At 40.3% G+C, this 19,417-nt stretch overlaps 2 protein-coding genes across 6 annotated transcripts; one reads left to right on the top strand and one right to left on the bottom strand.

The window, feature by feature from the left end:
- The first annotated feature begins 1,378 nt into the window (after window positions 1–1,378).
- ccsapb (centriole, cilia and spindle-associated protein b) lies at window positions 1,379–5,678 on the top strand. Of its 5 annotated transcripts, none has more exons than XM_036136558.1 (5): window positions 1,383–1,592; window positions 3,159–3,555; window positions 3,637–3,753; window positions 4,961–5,181; window positions 5,263–5,678. In XM_036136558.1, the coding sequence occupies exons 2-5, from the start codon at window positions 3,186–3,188 to the stop codon at window positions 5,395–5,397; spliced, it is 843 nt and encodes a 280-aa protein (XP_035992451.1). In that variant the 5' UTR covers window positions 1,383–1,592; window positions 3,159–3,185; the 3' UTR covers window positions 5,398–5,678. The 5 variants fall into 5 exon arrangements, with proteins under 5 accessions (XP_021163472.2, XP_035992451.1, XP_035992450.1 ...); XM_036136557.1 differs by having other exon boundaries at window positions 1,385–1,592; window positions 3,170–3,555; XM_036136559.1 differs by lacking the exon at window positions 1,383–1,592 and adding an exon at window positions 2,520–2,908 and having other exon boundaries at window positions 3,170–3,555.
- A 5,873-nt stretch (window positions 5,679–11,551) lies between these two features.
- On the bottom strand, window positions 11,552–18,829 carry rab4a (RAB4a, member RAS oncogene family). Its single transcript, XM_012881012.3, has 8 exons — window positions 18,653–18,829; window positions 16,356–16,436; window positions 16,042–16,156; window positions 15,261–15,323; window positions 15,019–15,173; window positions 13,556–13,651; window positions 13,118–13,261; window positions 11,552–12,896 (listed from the first exon to the last, which is right to left on the bottom strand). The coding sequence occupies exons 1-7, from the start codon at window positions 18,666–18,668 to the stop codon at window positions 13,146–13,148; spliced, it is 642 nt and encodes a 213-aa protein (XP_012736466.1). The 5' UTR covers window positions 18,669–18,829; the 3' UTR covers window positions 11,552–12,896; window positions 13,118–13,145.
- Window positions 18,830–19,417: the final 588 nt, after the last annotated feature.

Raw genomic sequence — 19,417 nt, 5'->3', positions numbered from 1 at the left:
GAAATCCTATCATTAGCTTCAGTCCTCATCATTATCATGTTATGCAAAACAGTATCTAACTTGTGGGGCTGCAACAGAGGTGCACTTTGTAGCAGAGCTGAATTGCAGCAAGAAAGGTCCTGGGTTCAAATCCTTTATGCACGCATTAATTGGTCTCTCTAAATTGCCCTAGTGGATGTGTGCATGATTGTTTATCCTGTGTGCGTCGGTGTTGCCGCATGATGGACTGTCCAGGTTTCACACCGCCGAGACTGCTGGATATAGACGATGGATGGACATAACACATTATCATAACTCTGACACTGTCACCCTTTAGTTGCAACACTTTAGTCTCTCTAGGGCTCTCTTTTTTTTTCCCCCGACTTCTCAATCTTAACCTCTTAAATACTAAATCAACGATATTTTTCATTCTTTTTTCCTACCTATTTGTAAACTGGATTTTTTGACACTTCGTGTGTTTTATCTGGGCCTAAAATCTGCTCGGTTTTACTATTCAGGGCTTGTCCATGAAGTCTGATCAAATTCCAACAGTTTGGCGAGGAAATTGGCAGCTGGTTTAATTTCTGTGACTTTCACATTAAAGCATATACTAAATGCGTAATATTTGGCACATACGCATGTTGCGCAAGGGATGGATCATGCTCCTGATTCCTATAAATCTTAGAATTATCTTCAATACCTTAAATGTTACATGAATGTAGCTGCTTTGTTATATATATATATAAAAAACAGTTCCTCGAAGGTTTTGTGTGAATTTAATCAGGTAACCCAGAAATGCACAATCTGACTAAATGTTTGCAATTTACGCAAAAAAATGTAAAGCATAATAACGAAAAGTAGGTTATAATAAACGAAAAGTGGATGATGGCACATCTCTGATGAAAGAATGGATAGGTGGGATGAAGGTGCGCTACATCATCATCATCAGTTGTGATTGGGGGACTGCTCGCTCAAATAGGCTAAGTGGGAACATCTTCAACACTCACATTCAGAATAGCCCTCGGCAGGAATGCGCACAGGCAACAGGGTCAGCTCTGCTGTTATAACTGTCCGGATCAGTAGCGCTGGGACACCGGACACCCCCTCAGGAATCCTGTCGAGCTGCCACATGCACCTCCCTGGCCACCGGACCATTTTTAGTCCAAGGCATACTGTGTGTTCAGAGGAACCCTCTCCGCAAGCTCTGCCTTATATGCATAAGCGCACCAGGTTGTCTGGGAGCGGGGTTAGGGTCCAAACTAAGACAAGGGGGCGTGTGTTTTTGTCATATGTGACCCCCAATAAGAGCTTGTGACAGAACGGCCCTTGAACCGATTTTCTTAGAATGACCGGAGCCAAATAAAGCACCAGCAACAGTTAAAACAACAGGGACTCCACATGTAAATAAAACATCAATAAATTGTAGTTATTATTGTTATTATTTTATCATCTGAAAGACAAACTTGTGGACGGGCTGCGCCACCTGTTGCAGGGTGTGTTTGGCTTTTTAAAAGCGTCCTCGCAGGTGGGCGGAGCTGCGCTCAGACCCAGCCTGCGTTGTTTTGAGCAGCGCCATCTGTCTCCGGGCCGCTTCCGTGAAACCCGAGCTCGCTGTAAGTATGCGTACCGAACACAAAATTAGACCGGTGCGGGCGAGACTTGTTCCCGTCGAGCAGGTCAACTGTTGCTGGATTGTTTGACGGATTCACCGAACTGGTCTGGGAGGCTGTCTCTCCGAGCAGCTGGCAGGCGATTAGCGGCGCTCCGACGGTGCCATGATTAATCTGACGTGTGGACTGTATAACACCGACATGTGTCACAGCAGGGTTATACACTGCGCAACATGCAGGCTATTTTAACAACCGTGCACATTGAGAAGGACAACACGCGTTGTAAAGCCAAAGTGTTTTTTTATATAGAATTATTCAAGCCACGGGGGCATTGGATGTGTCCAAAGGGGCTGCTGGTGTCTTCGCTCTCCGTCATTTCGTATTTATGTGGTGGTTTCGTACCAGAACAGGGTATAAAACAGGCGCTGGTAATTTCGATCGTCACCAATCTCGTCCCCATCATCCATTCCTGCTAAAATGTCAGTTCATGCATGAATTATTCCATCGACGCATACATCCTGTTAAATGTGTGATCACAGTCGTAAATGCTCAGATATAATGATTTAATTTTGCATTATTTGACGAAAGCGTTTTATTATGACGCTTCTGTCCATCTTGTTCGCTAATCAAACAGATCAGGACCCCAGATCTGAAGTCATCGGGCTATAATGCAGCTACAAATGATCAGTAAAAAAAAAAAAGGTTATGGTGTTTTTTGTTTGTTTGTTTTGCACAATTCTTCAGGGTACGAAACTGAGCTCTTTTTTACCTGTGAGAAGTTTCCTATTTACACCAAATGGTTGAAATAGAATTTATATAATCTGTTCGTTTCTATTGTAAGCATTACGTGACTGACTGCAATAAATATCCATCACATGGAAATCTCTGAGTTATTTTGGTTTGAGCAGTGGTCATAATATCACATAGCTTACATCATGCAAATCAGAACACCAGAATCAGTTATTGTAAATGTAAGAAACTGTTGTGCAATAACGAAGGATTTAACACATTTATGACTATATCTTCACGATTCGTTAATAAAATACGGACTATCTACTGAGTCACAATCTTGTGTATTTATTTATTTTACGAAACGGTTTGTCAAGAGGTACGAAATGAAAATGGCTTGGGACGAGTTGTTTTAAAACCATTAAGCTAGTTTGTTGTCGTCGTGTGATCTCGGCAGCCAATCAGAAGACGAGCTTGGAGTTACGTCGTCACGTTCAGGAAACGTCCTCTGGTGGCAACGTCGTGACGCTCGATCTCGTTCTTCGCTGCGTGTTCGGCCGATTTTCGGGATTTTCGGGGAAATAAAAGTGGTAAGGTTGACCCAAACACGCGCCCTGCTCCGTAACTTCCTTCAAACCGGACTCTGGTCTTCTTCTTGTTGCCGATTAGCGAGCTTTAAGGCCGGGAAGCGAGTGGGCGTGTCCTGGGACAGCGCGTCCTGTGCTGCCATTGGTCAGAACTGTGGTTTAAATGTCTGGCGGGGACGATCAAGGATCTCCAGCTGTTATGACGCTGCTGTAGCGGCGCTATTGACATCAATAGACCTGTGGTTCATTCTAGCTCGTTTTCAGCTTCGACAGGGACAAGATGGTGACCAAAAGGATCCGCTCAGAGTACATGAAGAAGTTCAAAGACCCCAAATGGGAGACGTACACCAAATGTTATGAGGAGATGCTGGCCTACAGGCTGACGCGGAGGTTACTGGAGCACACACACAACCCCTGGTTCTGGAGCGGCTCGGACAGTGATTCGGACTCAGGGTGCAGGAGCCCCCCTCACCCCCATAAGAACCAGGTTGAAGCCAGTGGAGGCAGAGCTGGAGCCGAAACAGCGGCGGCTGAGGGGGTCAAGGGGGACACGCAGCAGGAGCCGGAGATCAGAACCGCAGGAGCTGGACCTGGACACACCACCCAGAACGAGGAGCGCATCAGGCCCGATCCAAAGTCTTCAGCACACAGTGAGCGTTAAACAGCGCAGAGAGTAATGTACATTAAGTTACGTTTGCATGTTACCCAGTGTGATGTGCACCACTCTGTAGGCCTGCCGTGTGACGATACCAGGGAGCCAAAAAAAGCGCTTCAGGGAGAGGAGGAGGAGGAGGAGAGAGTCAGCAGCAGAGCCAGTAAACGGTTACCTGATCCTCTCAGAGACCAGGGTAATTTTTTATTAAATATAATCTGAAAACTCTTAAAATCAGGAATATAAGATAAAATACACCACTGGGTTCACAGACGACTCCTGTTCAAGCAACAATACTAGTTATCTATGTATATTATATTAATAGGACAAATCTATCAGTAAAATTCTGTTTATAATAGTATCCATTTCTATATTATTCAGTAATAATCCATGTCCTGCACTTATGGAACCATTGTTTATACTGCACTTGCTGATATTGCACTTCTGGTTAGACCTAAACTGCATTTCGTTGCCTTGTACCTGTACCTGTACCTGTGTAATGACAATAAAGTTGAATCTAATCTAATCTAATCCAATCTAAAACAAAGCTTTAAAATGGGAAATGGGTATTCATTAGACGGGCCACACTAGAAAAAAAACAAAAAACCTAAACATTTTAGAAAAAAAAACAGTGTTTTCTTATAGATTAAGGTAAATCGGGACGTCTGATGACTTGTAATTTGAAATTTTGCAATGTATGCCCAGACTGCATACAGTACAGATCCCTATGAAAATCCATACTAAAAGTGTATGCACGGCAGAAACAAATTCAGATTGATATGATGCAGTTTAGCCGCAATTCACTGCTTTATAATCTGTGCCGCCAACTTGCGCTGCCTCCAGAATGCGCGTACGCCTGGATCAGAGTTGCCCTGAGGACCACACGTTTTCCTGTCGAGTTATTTTTGTAATAGATCCAAACGTTTGCGTGGATAGTGACGTACTCAAGTCTCAGGCCCCCTTATGGGCGTACGCAAGCTTTATTAATGAGCAACACAAAAGCTGTACAAAAAAAACAAGAAGAAGGTCAATGTTTAGAAATAATTTGTTCACAGAGGTGAATTTGGTTTGATGGACTGATGGAATAGTGGTGTTGATGAGGAGGAGAGAGTAGGGAGCCTAAGAAAGGAAAAAGTCCTTGTAACAGTTTTCAAATTAAATGATCACAAATAATAAAAGTGATTAAAAGCAAAACGTAACTCAACCGACAGATAAAAGGAAATTAAACACACCAATAAAATAAAATAAATCAGAATATTTGATTAACTCACTTTACATCTATGTTAATCTAACAAAAACCCATATACAGTTAATTTAAGAGAAGATTACATTTAAGAAATAAATAACCCTAATTACTAAAAGTCCAGGTAAAACATTTAACATTTTTTATTTTGGTTTTCTAGAGAAAGAGACAAGAGAACCCCAACCTCAGCCAAGGAAAGCCTCCAAGTCGACCAGGCAAGCGTGGCGATCCCAGCGCGTGAGGCCTGCGCCGTCGCGGCACCTCAAAGAGGACGCCAAGGAGAGCCGCCATCCGTTTGCTCTGTACGGCTCAGGGGAAAAGGATGCAGACATCGCAGGCAGGAAGACTCACAACGTTGGTCCCGCAGCCTCCACTGCTGAGGTATTGTCATGCTTTCCTCGTTATTCTGCAAACGGCCTTCAGTAAGACCCGAGCATGACCTTTTTTTCGTTTCCTGGATAGATTCATGAATCGGCTCTGCGTGCCAAGACCAGGCGGCAGGTGGAGCGACAGATCCAGTCCCAGCGAACTGAGCGGCGGCGAGCCAAGTCAGCTGACCCGAAACAAGGCAGAGAGAGCGGCCCAGCCCGACTTTAACCCCTGGCTTACAGAGTACATGCGCTGCTTCTCCGTTCGCTCCCGATAGGACAGCATCCGTACGTCAGCCCGACTAAAGCCATTACTGACCTCTGAGGCTCCTCAGTGGTGCCAGTCTCATGTTTAGGATGCAAAGTCATCTCTGAACTTCACTTTGTGGCCCATGAGGCCAGATCTGTGACGTCAGGTTTTTATAAGGACCATTTCAATCTATAGACCAAAACTCAGAGATTTCTTACACAATAAAAGAGATTAATGAAATAAACTATTTAGTAACTTTATGATGAACCGAAGTTTTGTAATATGAGCGTTAACAGTTTACATTGACTCTTACAGCCATACGTTCATGCAGACCCTTCAAAACATCCGGGAAAACTCCACGTCTTTACTATACAGAGATACAAATCTGTGGTGGAGCGACGCAGAGGTCAAAGAAATGAGACAGCCGTGAGAAAGAGACAGACTGAGAAGCTTTGTTCTTGACTTTTGAGCTGAAATGTGACTGTGGCTTTTCTAAAGCTTTAACTGCAATGTTATTTTGTTAGGGTGGAAGGATGATGAAATGTGTAACAACAATTTGCCGGCTCAAATATACAATTATATTCAATAGATTAGAATATTACTTGAAAGCTCTTTTATTTTAGTAACCCAATTCACAGACTGATGTTTTAAAGCCTTTATTTCTGTGGATTATGATTTCCCCCCACCTCAACTCCAGCTAATAAAATCACAGTATTTAAGATTAGAACAATGCATCAGACCTATAAAAAGGAAAAAAAAGTTTAATGCAGAAATGGGGGCTTAATGAAAAGTATGTTTAATACCGGCTTAACATTTTTTTTTTTTTTTCCGAGGTACTTTTAATCTGACAACAAGCTTTAGAAATGCATATTCTAATTTATTGAATTTGACTGCAGACACTATCACATTTAATTGGTGGTTAAATGTGTGTGGGGGACAGTAATTCCTTTGCTCCTCTTACCAATATTAAGGTCCGGGCATAATTGAGGTTGCGTGTTTGAACACTGTAGCAGCTCCCCAGCACTTGAATTACTCAGCCAGTCTCAACGGGGTGATTTTAGCATTTTATTTTCTTTGATGAAGATCCTCCGCGATCATCACAGTCACCACAGTTACCTCAGTGACCGTGAAAACTAAAACATATACAAATATTAGAATACAAAACATAAACTTACAATACAAACAACAAAACAAAACGTACCTCACTGCTTTCACGGGGGAACACTAAGTGTTGATTTCTTGGTGACATTTTGACAGTTCAAGTCATTCATTGGCACAATGATTCTACCAGCTTTTATAGGGTCTGCCCTCATTAGCTACAGCAGCCCATGAGGGACATAAAAAGAAAACTCAAAACATTACAAAGTGCAAATACCATTAAACAGAACAGAATATAAACCACCAACAATGCTAATCAAAACAAACATCCATAAACAATCTGCGACCTCCTTAATTTATAAAATTCACTTTGAATAATTTACTTTAAATAGTCTACAAAAATATATTATTTAGGCAATTTATTTTAAATAACTCACCATCTATTAAAAACACTCTTCTTGGCAGATTTGGAAGGGCTCTTTCAATTCTTTGTAAAGGGTGTGGCACATGTTCCTAATAGGATGGCGGTCCTGTCAGGAAACCAAACTTTATCCATGTTTCAAACATTCAGCTGATGATTTGTAGTGAAGCCTAATAAATTGGAGCTGCATTGCTGTGGTATCTCTGACTGGACAGACCCACAGTTGTATTATCAGGCCACCCTAACATAAGAACTGTTAGAATTAATAACTATGGTCCAAATTAAAATAGAAGTTTAAAGTGATCAAAGTAAAGCTGCTGCTTCTTGGCATCAAAAGGAGCCAGTTGAGGTGGTTTTGACATCTGATCAGGATGCCCCCTGGATGGCATCCTTTTAACCTGACTCCGCCAGATGGATTTGCTCCGCATATCCATCTGGAAACCTTCCGTTGAAGTAATTTTGGGAAGGGGCGAAAATACTGGTTAGCTGATTGGCCTATGTTGGCGATAGACGGGCCAAATAAACCAATCAGATCAACGAAGCATATGACGTACTAACAGAGCGACAACGAAAACACCAGCTTTTTAATCAAATATTCTTTAAATCAAAAATATCGTGTTATGTTGAGCTGTCGGCCAAAAATCATATGTATTCAACCTAAATCATCTTCAGCCTGGACAATGTAGAAAGAAAGTGTGTAACTAATTTGGCTTTTACTCAGCAAAAATCTAGTCTTGGTTTTATAACTACACATTCTGGAAAAGTCTAATAACATCACATCAAAAATTAAAGCATTCTCATGGCTTAGAATTAGTTGTTTAAAAATAGGGCACCCACTGGAAGATGCTATGTTGCGTTGCAATTTTTGTTTACAGTAGCCGAAAAGGAACAAAATTGTCGGCCATACGCGATTTCCGCGACGTGCTGCCGGTGTAGGAGGAGTAGAAAACAAGCAAAGACGACTGTAGATCATTCTATTTGCCGTTTTCTGTTGAAATGGAGGATCATTCATACTCTATGCCCAGTGAGAGGGAAGAGAAAGTAACCGAGAAAAGAAAAAGAAGTAATAACCGTGAGAAAACGAGAGTCTATGTCGGCGTAGCTATTTTTACCAGGTGGAGACAATGAGGGAGCGGAGACTCAAAACGGATGTGGAGGTTGCAGAATATTGTACGTCAGGTATGGTTAGTTCAGATCCAACTTTGGTGTTCTTGTAACTGAATGTTTTGATGCCAAAAAGAAAAGATACTGAGAAATTACTTCTCAGTTTGTATAAAATGTGACAATTTGTTTTACTTTTTTTTTTCTATTAATATTTTGCGTCCATGTGAGGGCAGTTAACTTAAGAAACCAGTTTACATTGTCATATTAAGTATGTGTAAAATGATTACATTTGAAATGTGCCATGAACACTTCTAAAAAAAAATGTTATTTCTTACCTTTACAGCAGGTATATTTTGTATTTGACTGTTAATATTTGACAAAAGACAAACATCAGAAATGGTTGGAAGACTGTGTTGAATTCTCTTCTTTTTTTAATTGTTGTAACCATTATGTTACATATTAGTCTGTAATTATATTGTAACAGCTTTGTGTAACGTTTCACTTTTAAAACTGCATTTGAGCCAGTGTGATTTAAACACGTCTTTGAATTTCGACAATCTAGGATGAATGGGTTGAAACAGGAAGTTATTGAATAATGGACCAAAATTGATCAAGGTCTGATTTTTTTTTTCACTCATGTTTTTAATGGTTTACTTTTTTGGGATCTCATTTCAAAATGTTCCACTAATATAACTAGAATACTGTCAAACTTGTGCAATTTGTTCTGTTAGACATAGGCTTTCAACACATGCTGTATACATATTTAAATCACGTAGAAGACGAAAGTTGGGTTTTGTGCCGTGAAGCTTTTAGTAAATAAGTTTTTCTATCTGTACAACTGTGTCGTGTTGAGTTTGTGACTGTAAATATGCTGTTTTTATCAGTTCAGACCAGTTAGCGGCACTAACTCTTCTCCAATGAGATGCCAGTGAAAACTCCAGAGTGACTCGAGTTTTCTCCGGCTGTATGGAGCCTGTAGCAGGGTTGGCCAATTCCAGTCCTCAGGAGCCAACAACACGGACACTATTGGTAAAGAAGCTATTTGTGGAGAGCTCTGGATCTAAGCATATTAATAGAAGGTTTAGTGGAAGGAAAAAGTATGGCAGGACAAGGTGCACGAGTTACAGCTATGTTATTCTTGTCCACAGTTCTCTTTTTTTTTCGGTAAAAGTTTATGTTTTTGATGATCCCCTGGTTCAACGCACCTGACTCAAATGAATGGTCTGTTACTAAGCCTGTGGCGAACTTCAGGACATACTAGGAGGGTAATTAAGCCATTCATTCAGTTGTGTTGGAGCAGGAACACATCTAAAATATGGCCAAACCTGGCTTTTGAAGACTGAAGATGACCAATAATGTAACACAGTGCTTCTCGTTCCCCTTCTCCTTTTGCCCACTTCCTGTCAGACGTTTCCCACACTCACAAGAAACAGAAATGCCAGTCAGAGCATAGAGTAGGCCTGAAGCAGCATTGTCCTTCCCTCACAGGTTGATGTGTGTGGATGGTCCGATGGCTGAAAGAACAGCATTAGTTGTTTTTTTTCTTCCTTGTTTTAAAGTATTTGACAGTTGCCATCCATCACTTTTATTAATCCTGTTTTAAACACACTGTTGGTATGATAAAAGCAGCTTATCTATCGATCAGCTAACTCCAGACTCTACCTGAGCAAATAGCCCAACTAACACACATCTTGTTTTTGCTTTCTCCGTCTGTAACGAGTAGAATGGGAAAACAAGCATTTTCAAAACTTGTGCTAAAGTGAGTGTTTATTCTCTAAAGATGCATATCAATAACATGGAACAGAAAATGATGAGCATTGGTATTTCACTGATTCAAGTCAGGTGAGATTCAGATTCAGTTTGAGCTTGAATTGATTGGATAAGTATGGCTTAAAAGTAGTGAACATCCAAAAATTTAATGATCAGCAAATCAGAATATTATGTAAGACCAATTCAAAAAATATTACTGAAATGTGACCCATGGGCGATTTTAGACTTTCAGTTTTTGGGTTGCCAAGCACCGGGAATGGACTGTGGAAATAAAAAAAAAAAAAAAAACTGATGTAATGTCTTGCAAAATTAACTAGATCCGGTTACTGTAATCATGTAAGCCACTGTTTTTTCCCCTAGTTAAGCAATTAAAACTTGGAAATTGGCAGAAATTATTTAGGTGGATTGCTCTCGATGAGGGACTCAGGCCAGGTGCAATTGACTGTGTATTTAAAGAATAGATGAGAAAAGGACAGACAGCCTATTGTCTAGTAATTAAAAATAATAAGATGAGGAACTTTCCAGATTTAAAAGATAATCATGATCTTAAAAATCAAAACTTGTTTAGATACCTTCAATATATTGTTCAAGATATTGTTACAATAAAGAAAGTAAAGGGGCTGCCTCTGGAGAAATTTATCCTGTGATTGAAACAATATATGGAGCATTCTTCCAAAAAAATACAAACCTTGTCTCTAAACTTTATCACAGTAATGTATAATCTGAAGTCTATTTCATTATATATTAAAGGGAAATGAGAACGAGTATTACAGGTCACGATAACAGAAGAAGAATGGGATCAAATTTAGACTTCAGTACAGGCTTCAACAAATTCAGTGCTTTCACTGAATTTAGCTAGAAATGTATCAAGTTTTTTAATTTTTTTACTCCATATGTGAAGAGTAAACAACTTCAAATACAGCTGACCTGCTGGAGAAAATGTGATGGCATTGAGGCTCATCATTCTCATATTTTCTGGACTTGCCCCAACATACAACCATATTGGACATATATAAATGTAACATTAAAAAAAGTCCTTGGAAATTGCGTTCCAAAGGAATGTAATGTGATGTACTTTGGAAACATTGTCAACGTGGTGCAGAGGGAAGACCAATACCTTACTAAGATCCTCTTAACGGCAGCCCAGAAGGCCGTAACAAGACTGGCTAAAAGTGGATATTCTGAATCAACATCAGTAGAATAACATCAGAGGACATTTCCCAAAAGGAAAAACTGACCTTCATTTTAAGGTTGAAAGAACCTGAATGCCATACAAAGTGTAGGAAATGGATTAGTTTTATGAGTCTTGAGAATAAAGGACTGTTAAGGTTGTCTGAGAACTTCAAAGTCACCGGCTTATCTGGGGTTTATTTTTGATTGCTTTGCCAGTTTATAGATTGTTAAAGCATGTGCTGAGGAACAACGTGAAAACTTGCCATCAAAACGTGGGTTTGCTCATTTTTCGTCCTCAGTCTTTGTGTTCTATTGCCAGTGTTCTTTGTTAAAAACTTAAAAATAAAGTACAGGTAAACCCAGAAAGCAAAGTCTCTGGCTCTGGAAAAAGAGTGAAGAAGCTGTTTGAGATCCAGTGGGAGGTTTTTAGTCATGATTTTTTTTTTTAATCTAAAATATGAAAGCCAGGTTTTTGTCTATTAAATCCTTTCACATGAGCTTAAAGAGCTGATGCAAACTGTAGAACTGGAGAAGAGACCAAACAAAAAACAACCATACCCCCCCTAATTGTATTTGTTGTTGGTTTTATTTCAAAAACATATGCCATTTATCATAAATAATAAATTTCAAATCTATGATAATTATGATAGCAAAACAGATATACATGTACATTTAAAAAAGGACCTGATGACAGAAAAACAAACACAAAACAAAACAACAACAAAAACAAGCAGATGTGAAACAGTAAAAGCCACCACCGGATATCACAGACTAAATATGAAAAAGTTGCTTTAGTGTGAAGTGTGCACGATGTAAAACGTTTAGTGCTTATTATGGCTTTAATAAAGCGATATAAGACGATGATATTTAAAGCAAAGTGACACACGTTAGACTAAAAAAAAGGTCTTAAAAGATGAAAATAAATAATAGCGCACCTCAGATAAGATTCAAAACTGCAGACGTGATCGGTTAGTATCCGCCAGGAGCTGGCAACAGTCAGTCAGGTATTCATGTAAACAGGCAACAATTATTAGTGAGAGATCTGTCAGTCGTCATAAGCTGCTGGACAAACGTGTGTTACACAACCGGTAAACTGGTTAGAATGGTGACCCGTCCGCCAAACACGGAGCACAAGGGAGCCAGTGTGATGCAGCTTAAATATACAGTGGAGCGTAAAAACCATGAATATGATATCTACTTTAATACAGATGGAGGACCTCCGATAATAAAAACACTCCGTCTGGGGGAAGCATGCGTCAATCTCTATATACAGAAACTCTGTACAGCGAAAGAGGGAAAACAGAGGAGGATTTAATATGAGAAATGAAGGAGGTGGGGGTTAGCTGTGGAGGTGTTAATGAGGGCCACTTGTAGTGGAGTGTTTAAAACCAGGGAGGGGAAAAAATTAAAAAAAAGAGTGCCTGAAAGCGAGGGCGAGTATAGTAGCTCAGGAGCTTTAGAGTTATTTTCTTACCATGCCAACGATCGAATGACAAAATTCACCTTGTTTGCCTTCAGGCATTCAAAAAAAAAGCCATCCTTATTTTACTAGCAAACTATCCATTCAAATCTTGTTCATTTAAAGCTGACTGTTCAGAATAAGAAGGCGGAGGAGGCCAGGCTGGATCCCAGGGGAACACAGCGCGATTGTGAGGAGAGAGACGGGAGACACATGCAAGTGTTTGACTTGGCTGGGGGGGGGGGGTTTGGTCCGGTGAGGCAGCCGACTGCTGGGAGGGGTGGCCGATCTGTGGTTGCCTTCTCAGTTGGGGGGAGAGGAAGGGGGGCCGGAAGGACTTCTCAGCTCTCTGCACATGCAGAAATGAAAATAAAGACTCTGGAAGGGTCCGTGCAACCGAAACCCAACACCGTTAGGTCCTCCATGGCTGTTCTTCTTCTGGTCTTCATAACCCTGCATCAAACAGAACACAATGGGTGTGTAAGTAACCAGTTTCCCGTATTAAAGCAACAAAAAAGGCAAAAGGTATGAACCGAAGTTCAAAATGTGTCAAGAATTCAATAAATACACGTGAAAAGTCATTAAAATCTAACTCTTATTTAGTTCAGGGAATAATTAACTGTATGAGTTTTCATTCAATTATTTCATACTGTCCTCTGAACCGTTCTTTTCACCTTGATTTGGTATGATGCACACAGTCCACTAGCAGCCGCACTCCTGAGCGCCCTGCGGCTGAGCGCGGCGAGGAGAACGGAGCTGTCGCAGGGCGGCGTCGCCGTACTGGATGCCTGACCCCATCCTCTCTGGATCCAACTCCCCTAAGGCAAGACAAGCAACCAGAGGTCAGCGTTCAACCCAAACTACGGAGAACCTACATAAGTTCATCTTTATGTCAGCAAAACAAACAGGAAAGAAGTGAACCCGAGGTCTATTGACTGTTAAACAGCAGCGGGGAGAATTAGCTCTGTTGCTGCACAAACAGCGGTTCTATCTCGGCGATGACCTTTGGCGGTTTCCTGCTGACTACTTCTAGGTCCATGCATTGATCCTAGCAGGAAAAAAAAAAAAAACAGGATTCGTGTTGTCAGAGGGGGGACAAAAAGGGCTCCTACCCGACTCGATCTTGTTCAGGATTTTCCGAGCACACTGTACGAACGCCTCCTCAACGTTCTCCCCGGTTAGAGCGCTGGTCTCCAGGAACATCAGCTCTAGACACAAATATTCACCGATTAGAGCAGCCGCTACGCACGGCTTACGTACCTTTGGAGCTCTGCAGCACTGAGCTATATTATACACTGGAGTGCTAATCGCCGTCTGTTAGAACGAGTCGCTTTGAAGCCACCAGCCGCCATATTGGTACTCCCTATTTACCTCCAGTAACTAGGGAATATTTGCGCTACAGCATCGAATAACGAGGATTTTCTCATGTCCAGGGGGGGCTTAAGACTTTTAAAATGTCAAATGCCATATACTTTTATGTTATGTACTAAAACTATCTGAGTGCTGAAATATTTTGCATTTTATTTATTTAAATATATATATATATATATATATATATAACATTTATAAATATATAAATAACAATATACAAAAACATATATTTACATATATGTATACATATATACCAGGGTTCCTACAGCATAAGGCAAGTTAAATTCAAGACTTTTTAAGACTTTTTAATGTCACTTGAAATAAAAAGTTAAGACCAACTTCACGATAAACAAGATAAACCTGGTTGCGACAACTTCACCCAAATGTTTATTTTAACATAAACCATTATTTTCTGGCCCAGTAGACATGTTTAAAATTTTGAAAAACATTACATATAGGAAGAAAGCTAAAAACACACAAATTACAGATATATTTTTAACAACTACTGAACTGAATTCACAAACTTTGTTTTGTTCTCTACTAAAATAAACTATAAATCAGTTTTAAAAAACCACAACATAACCAGTGCCAACTCTTTTTCGCAGCTATGGTCCGGCCGCAAAAGTTTTTATTGGTTCCGCTATCGGGACGGAACCAACAATGGTTACATTGAGCCATTCAGTAAATTTAAAAAATATATAATTGTGTCAATTATTTTACTGTTTGGTAAGGATTACAAAAATAAAATCCTATTTATGACCTGGCAACAATTTTAAGACCTAAGAAAGACTGATTTAAGACATTTTAATGCTAATTTAGGCCTTAGTTTTATATTACAGAATTCAATACCTTTTAAGACTTTTTAAGGATCCGCAGGAACCCTGATATACATATTAACATACTTATATACATATATAAATTTAATATGAATAACATGTAAAATATTTCAGCACATCATTTCCTAGTAGTTGATAGTGTTAGTACATCCACTGACTGTATAATTACCTGTGAAACGTTTCACACAGCCAGAAAACTGCTTGTTGTTGCAACCAAATCCTATGGGATTCTGTGAGAGTAGGGAGTAGCAAGATGGCGGCCAGTGACTTCAGTTTTTCGGCAAAATCAGCACTCCGGTGTATTATATAGCTCAGTGCTCTGCAGACAGCAGCAGGATGGGTGGGGGGGGGGGGGGGGGGGGGGATACCGTTTTCCTGAGCGAACCGCGACGCCTCCAGGAACGTGACTTCTCTGTCGGCGTCCAAGTCCTTCTTGTTCCCGCAGAGGATGATGACGATGTTCTGGCTGGCCAGCATCCTGGCGTCACTCAGCCAAGTGGTCAAAGCGTTGTACGTCTCTCGGCTGTAGGGGAGGACACAAACAGAGGGATTAGGAAGAAGGAGAGACCGCAGGAATGAATGTGCGATCGGGTTTGATTCGCTCTGATACCTGGTGATATCGTAGACGAGTAGAGCGCCTGCTGCGCCTCTGTAATAACTTCTGGTCACAGACCTGGAGGACACAGACACATATTAATCATCATATGTAGCCAATATGAAGGTTGAGAATGTTTTATAATGATCAATAATTTGTTCTAACTTTTAATATTGATCGTGTTAATATCTCCAATGTGAGTTTGTCCTTTTATTTCACAGGACTACATGTTTGAAACCTTCAACGTGACAACACCCTTTAACAAAAGACAGTTATTGTGCCTATAGTAATAGATTCATATTTATGGTCTCCCAGAGCCTAAAGTATAGAGTTAAAAAAAAACTTTCCATTTGTATTATTTGCTGTCTAACATCACAGATCTCTTGTGTTATCCCATCGCTGCTTCTGATTGGTTGATCATCACCTCATGACGACTCCTTCTCTGGAAGATCTCATTTCTGGTGCGCCTTTCTCACCCAACCGGGTCAGATCCAGGACTGATCGTCTGACTCGGTGGCAATCGATGCTTTTGTTTGCATTGTGCGACGTTAAGTTTTGTGTAAGGCTGTGCAAGATTCCAGCATCATTTGTCATTTTGGAGTGACCAATGACAGGCCAGAGTGACCAAACAGTTTCTAACTTACAATCTGCTCCTCAAAGCTTGATTTTCCAGAGGTGTTGTAATAACATAACATAATAATGTGCATAATGCCCACAGCATAATTTTACTGGTTAGGCTTATCGATTAAAAGGCTGTTGCCTAAAGCTCCATATTAATGATGGGATCCGGTCCTACCTGAAGCGTTCTTGTCCTGCTGTGTCCCAGATTTGCAGTTTGACCGTCTTGTTGACCACACTGATGATCTTTGAGCCAAACTCCACACCGATTGTGTGGTTAGATTCATCCTTAACTGTAAAAAAAAAAAAAAAAAGACAACAACAAACAAAGCAAAATTTACATTTGTGCCTTGTTGCCAAAAGAGTATGTCAAACTGGTTAGAATTATCTAATTTAATCAACCTGAGATAGTGAATGAAACAATGTGACAATGTGCTGAAAACAGAGGAAACCGTGGAAGTATTCGTTTGCTACCTCATCTTTCTGACTTACATCTCTTCTCTATGAACTGGTGCAGCAGGCAGGATTTGCCCGTCCCAGCATTCCCAATCACCAGGAATTTAAAGAGGAAATCTGCAGATAGGGAGCATAAAAAAATAAAACCCTGGGCAAATCGTCATATAGTCTGATTTACACATTTATTGACCGTCATATTGTCATAAAGTGGCAAGAGACAAGCGCAACTCTTAACAGGCTGACTTTTAAAGACAGAGGCACTTTTATAATGTCGTGACTGAGACAGGTCCAAACGTTTTAAGCTGGTGTGAAAAAAAAAATGCTGTAAAACAAGAATGTTTTCAAAAATTTTAATAACTGTTGGCTTTAATAATACTTTAATATATCCAAAATCAAATAAATATATGCTGTGATCCCGTTCTTATGTGTCATCTTACATAAAGTCAGAGATTTTGTACGATTGAAAGCGTTTGATCAACCAAATCTACCCAACAGGAGCCAATTACCAGCATTTTCAGGGTTTCCCGCAGCGCTATCTTGGCGTGGCGGCCGCCTCGCCAAACTCACGCCCCCGCCACGCCAACGTTCCCAAAAAAAAAAAAAAAAAAAAAAAAAAAAAAAAAAAAAAAAAAAAAAAAGTGTGACGTATCCAAGGGAAAAAACCCTTGGATACCCCCCGCTCCGCGGAAAGAAAACGTGTCCGCGTAAAACTTGTCGTCCAATCCCCAATACCACCCCCCCCCCCCCCCCCCCCCCCCCCAAACTTACGCCTCGCCTAATCAAATTCCTGCGGGAAACACTGATTTTTGTATGCAGGAAAGGCTAAAAAACTATCTGGAGACAAGGCCGTGTGACCTTCAAGCTTTTTTTTGAAGAAGTACAAAGAAACTCGGGATGCTGAAGATTATAGATGCAGTGGAAGGCCAAGAAAACACATCAAACAAAAACAAACTCTTTTTAAAACTTGAACACTGTCTGCTAAAAAGTTGTTTTGCACGTGAAAAGGTTTTTTAAGCACGTATATTATTTTAATAAACACTCAGCATTGAACCGTGCAAAGATTAGTACTGGGTCATTTTGATTAAAGGGGAATAAGGTGATTAACCTGAGCAGCGGAAGGTAATTTTGCATAAACAGAGGGGTACGACACCACCATGACTGCCAGGACAACAACACCATTACCAGTGACCAAAGCAATGCTTTGAGAAAGATGCTGCATCCTGTCTAGACCAGGGGTTCATTTCTCCTCATCTAGCAGGCCAACTGCAGAATCTCTCTGGAAATGTTTGATCTTAACTTAATTAATCTGTCCGGGATTGCAGGAAGAGCTAGTTGGACTTGAGGAATCTCTCCGATCTTCTCCAAGAATCTACAGACAGGGTGCATCAATCGCTAAATTCAGGATGTCCCTACACTAACTAAATCCGTTTAAGTTGGATTTCGATTCCCCGCAGTTTGTTAGTTGAAGAAAATAAGCTACTAACACTTCCACCTTTGAAAGAATCCTTGCTTTACAGCCTTTTCCCCCACTCCTGCCAAAAAAAACAACAACAACCTCTACACAGATCTGTAAATATTTAACAAGAAGTTAGGCAAGGCAAGGCAAGGCAAATTTATTTATATAGCACAACTCAGTACAGAGACAATGCAAAGTGCTTTACATGATTAAAATATAGGAAAATAAAACAGAATAAAAGCAAGTAGGGATAGTGTATAAACAAAAAAGAACATTTGAAAACAGTAAAACATTTTAACTTGAACATTCAAAGGCAATTCTAAACAAATGTGTTTTTAATCTCGATTTAAAGGAACTCAGGCTTTCAGCACTTTTACAGTTTTCTGGAAGTTTGTTCCAGATAATTGGAGCATAGGAACTGAATGCTGCTTCTCCATGTTTGGTTCTGGTTCTAGGTATGCACATCAGATCCCTTAGAGTGCAGGTACGACTTTACCAACAAATAAATGGCTTATACTGGTTTATGTGGATGCAATTCAGAGTCAAATTAACGCCAAACAGGGCAATAAGGCCTTTTTAAAGGGAAGAGTCACAGATGTCTGCCTCCTCTGTGTGCCATTATCTGTCCAAGCATGGATCGTCTTGTTTTCTGTTCTTCTTCTACGCATGTAAAAACCCTAAAGTCGGTTTAATCCATATCAGCTGCAACAGTAAACTCGACTGTATGACCCCTGTGGACTGACAGGGTTCGGATAGCCTGGCAGCTATCTGCTTTCGATGAGAAAAAAGCCCTGTCGACACACCTGCCTCCTTCTCCTCCCCGCAGCTAAGGGAACATGCTAACGGCGGCGCGTCCGCAGCAGCGCAGCCTCCTTACCGTACGACTCCGACATCGCCAGGGTGGCGTCTTATCAGCAAACCCGATGGCAGCGGAAAAAAACACGGGCTGACAGATAAATCGCTAGCTACGCAAAGAAATGTAGCCCTGTCGAGGATTTCCGTGGATTCCAGCTGATTTTCCCTTCCGATTTCCCGTGCGTGCTATTTCAAAATAAAAGCTTCCTGTGACGAAGTCGGAACAATTTTATTTTCGTGTAATACCTTAAAACGGCCACCAGGTGACGCCACTCAGCAGTTGAGGCTAGTTGAAGATGGGGCTTGGACCACTGAGCTATATGTATAGTATAGCTCAGTGGCTTGGCCACACTGAGCTATAGCTATAGCACTGGAGTGCTGATTTTGCCGAAAAACTGAAGTCACTGGCCGCCATCTTGCTACTCCCTACTCTCACAGAATCCCATAGGATTTGGTTGCAACAACAAGCAGTTTTCTGGCTGTGTGAAAACGTTTCACAGGTAATTCTACAGTCAGAGGATGTACTAACACTATCAACTACTAGGAAATTAGGTGCTGAAATATTTTACATGTTATTCATATTAAATATATATATGTATATATAAGTATGTGTATATGTATATATAAGTATGTGTATATGTATGTATATATATATATATATATATATATATATATATATATATATATATATATATATATATATATATATATATATATATATATATATATATATATATATATATATATATATATATATATATATATATATATATATATATTTTCTGTT

The sequence above is a fragment of the Fundulus heteroclitus genome, chromosome 4 (genome assembly GCF_011125445.2).
Source record: "Fundulus heteroclitus isolate FHET01 chromosome 4, MU-UCD_Fhet_4.1, whole genome shotgun sequence".
Classification (NCBI taxonomy): domain Eukaryota; kingdom Metazoa; phylum Chordata; class Actinopteri; order Cyprinodontiformes; family Fundulidae; genus Fundulus; species Fundulus heteroclitus.
Note: the sequence above shows the minus strand (reverse complement) of the source record. Positions and strands in the feature narration are given on the sequence as shown.

Bases quoted from the DNA above. Each gene is read 5' to 3' on its own strand.
- ccsapb (XM_036136558.1), top strand. From the start codon at position 3,186: ATGGTGACCAAAAGGATCCGCTCAGAGTACATGAAGAAGTTCAAAGAC. The intron at 3,556-3,636 runs GTGAGCGTTAAA...ACCACTCTGTAG, and splicing joins TCCAAAGTCTTCAGCACACA to GCCTGCCGTGTGACGATACC. The intron at 5,182-5,262 runs GTATTGTCATGC...TTTCCTGGATAG, and splicing joins CCGCAGCCTCCACTGCTGAG to ATTCATGAATCGGCTCTGCG.
- rab4a (XM_012881012.3), bottom strand. The intron at 16,157-16,355 runs GTAAGTCAGAAA...TTTTTTTTACAG, and splicing joins CCAGTTCATAGAGAAGAGAT to TTAAGGATGAATCTAACCAC. The intron at 15,324-16,041 runs GTAGGACCGGAT...TGTGTCCTCCAG, and splicing joins GCAGGACAAGAACGCTTCAG to GTCTGTGACCAGAAGTTATT.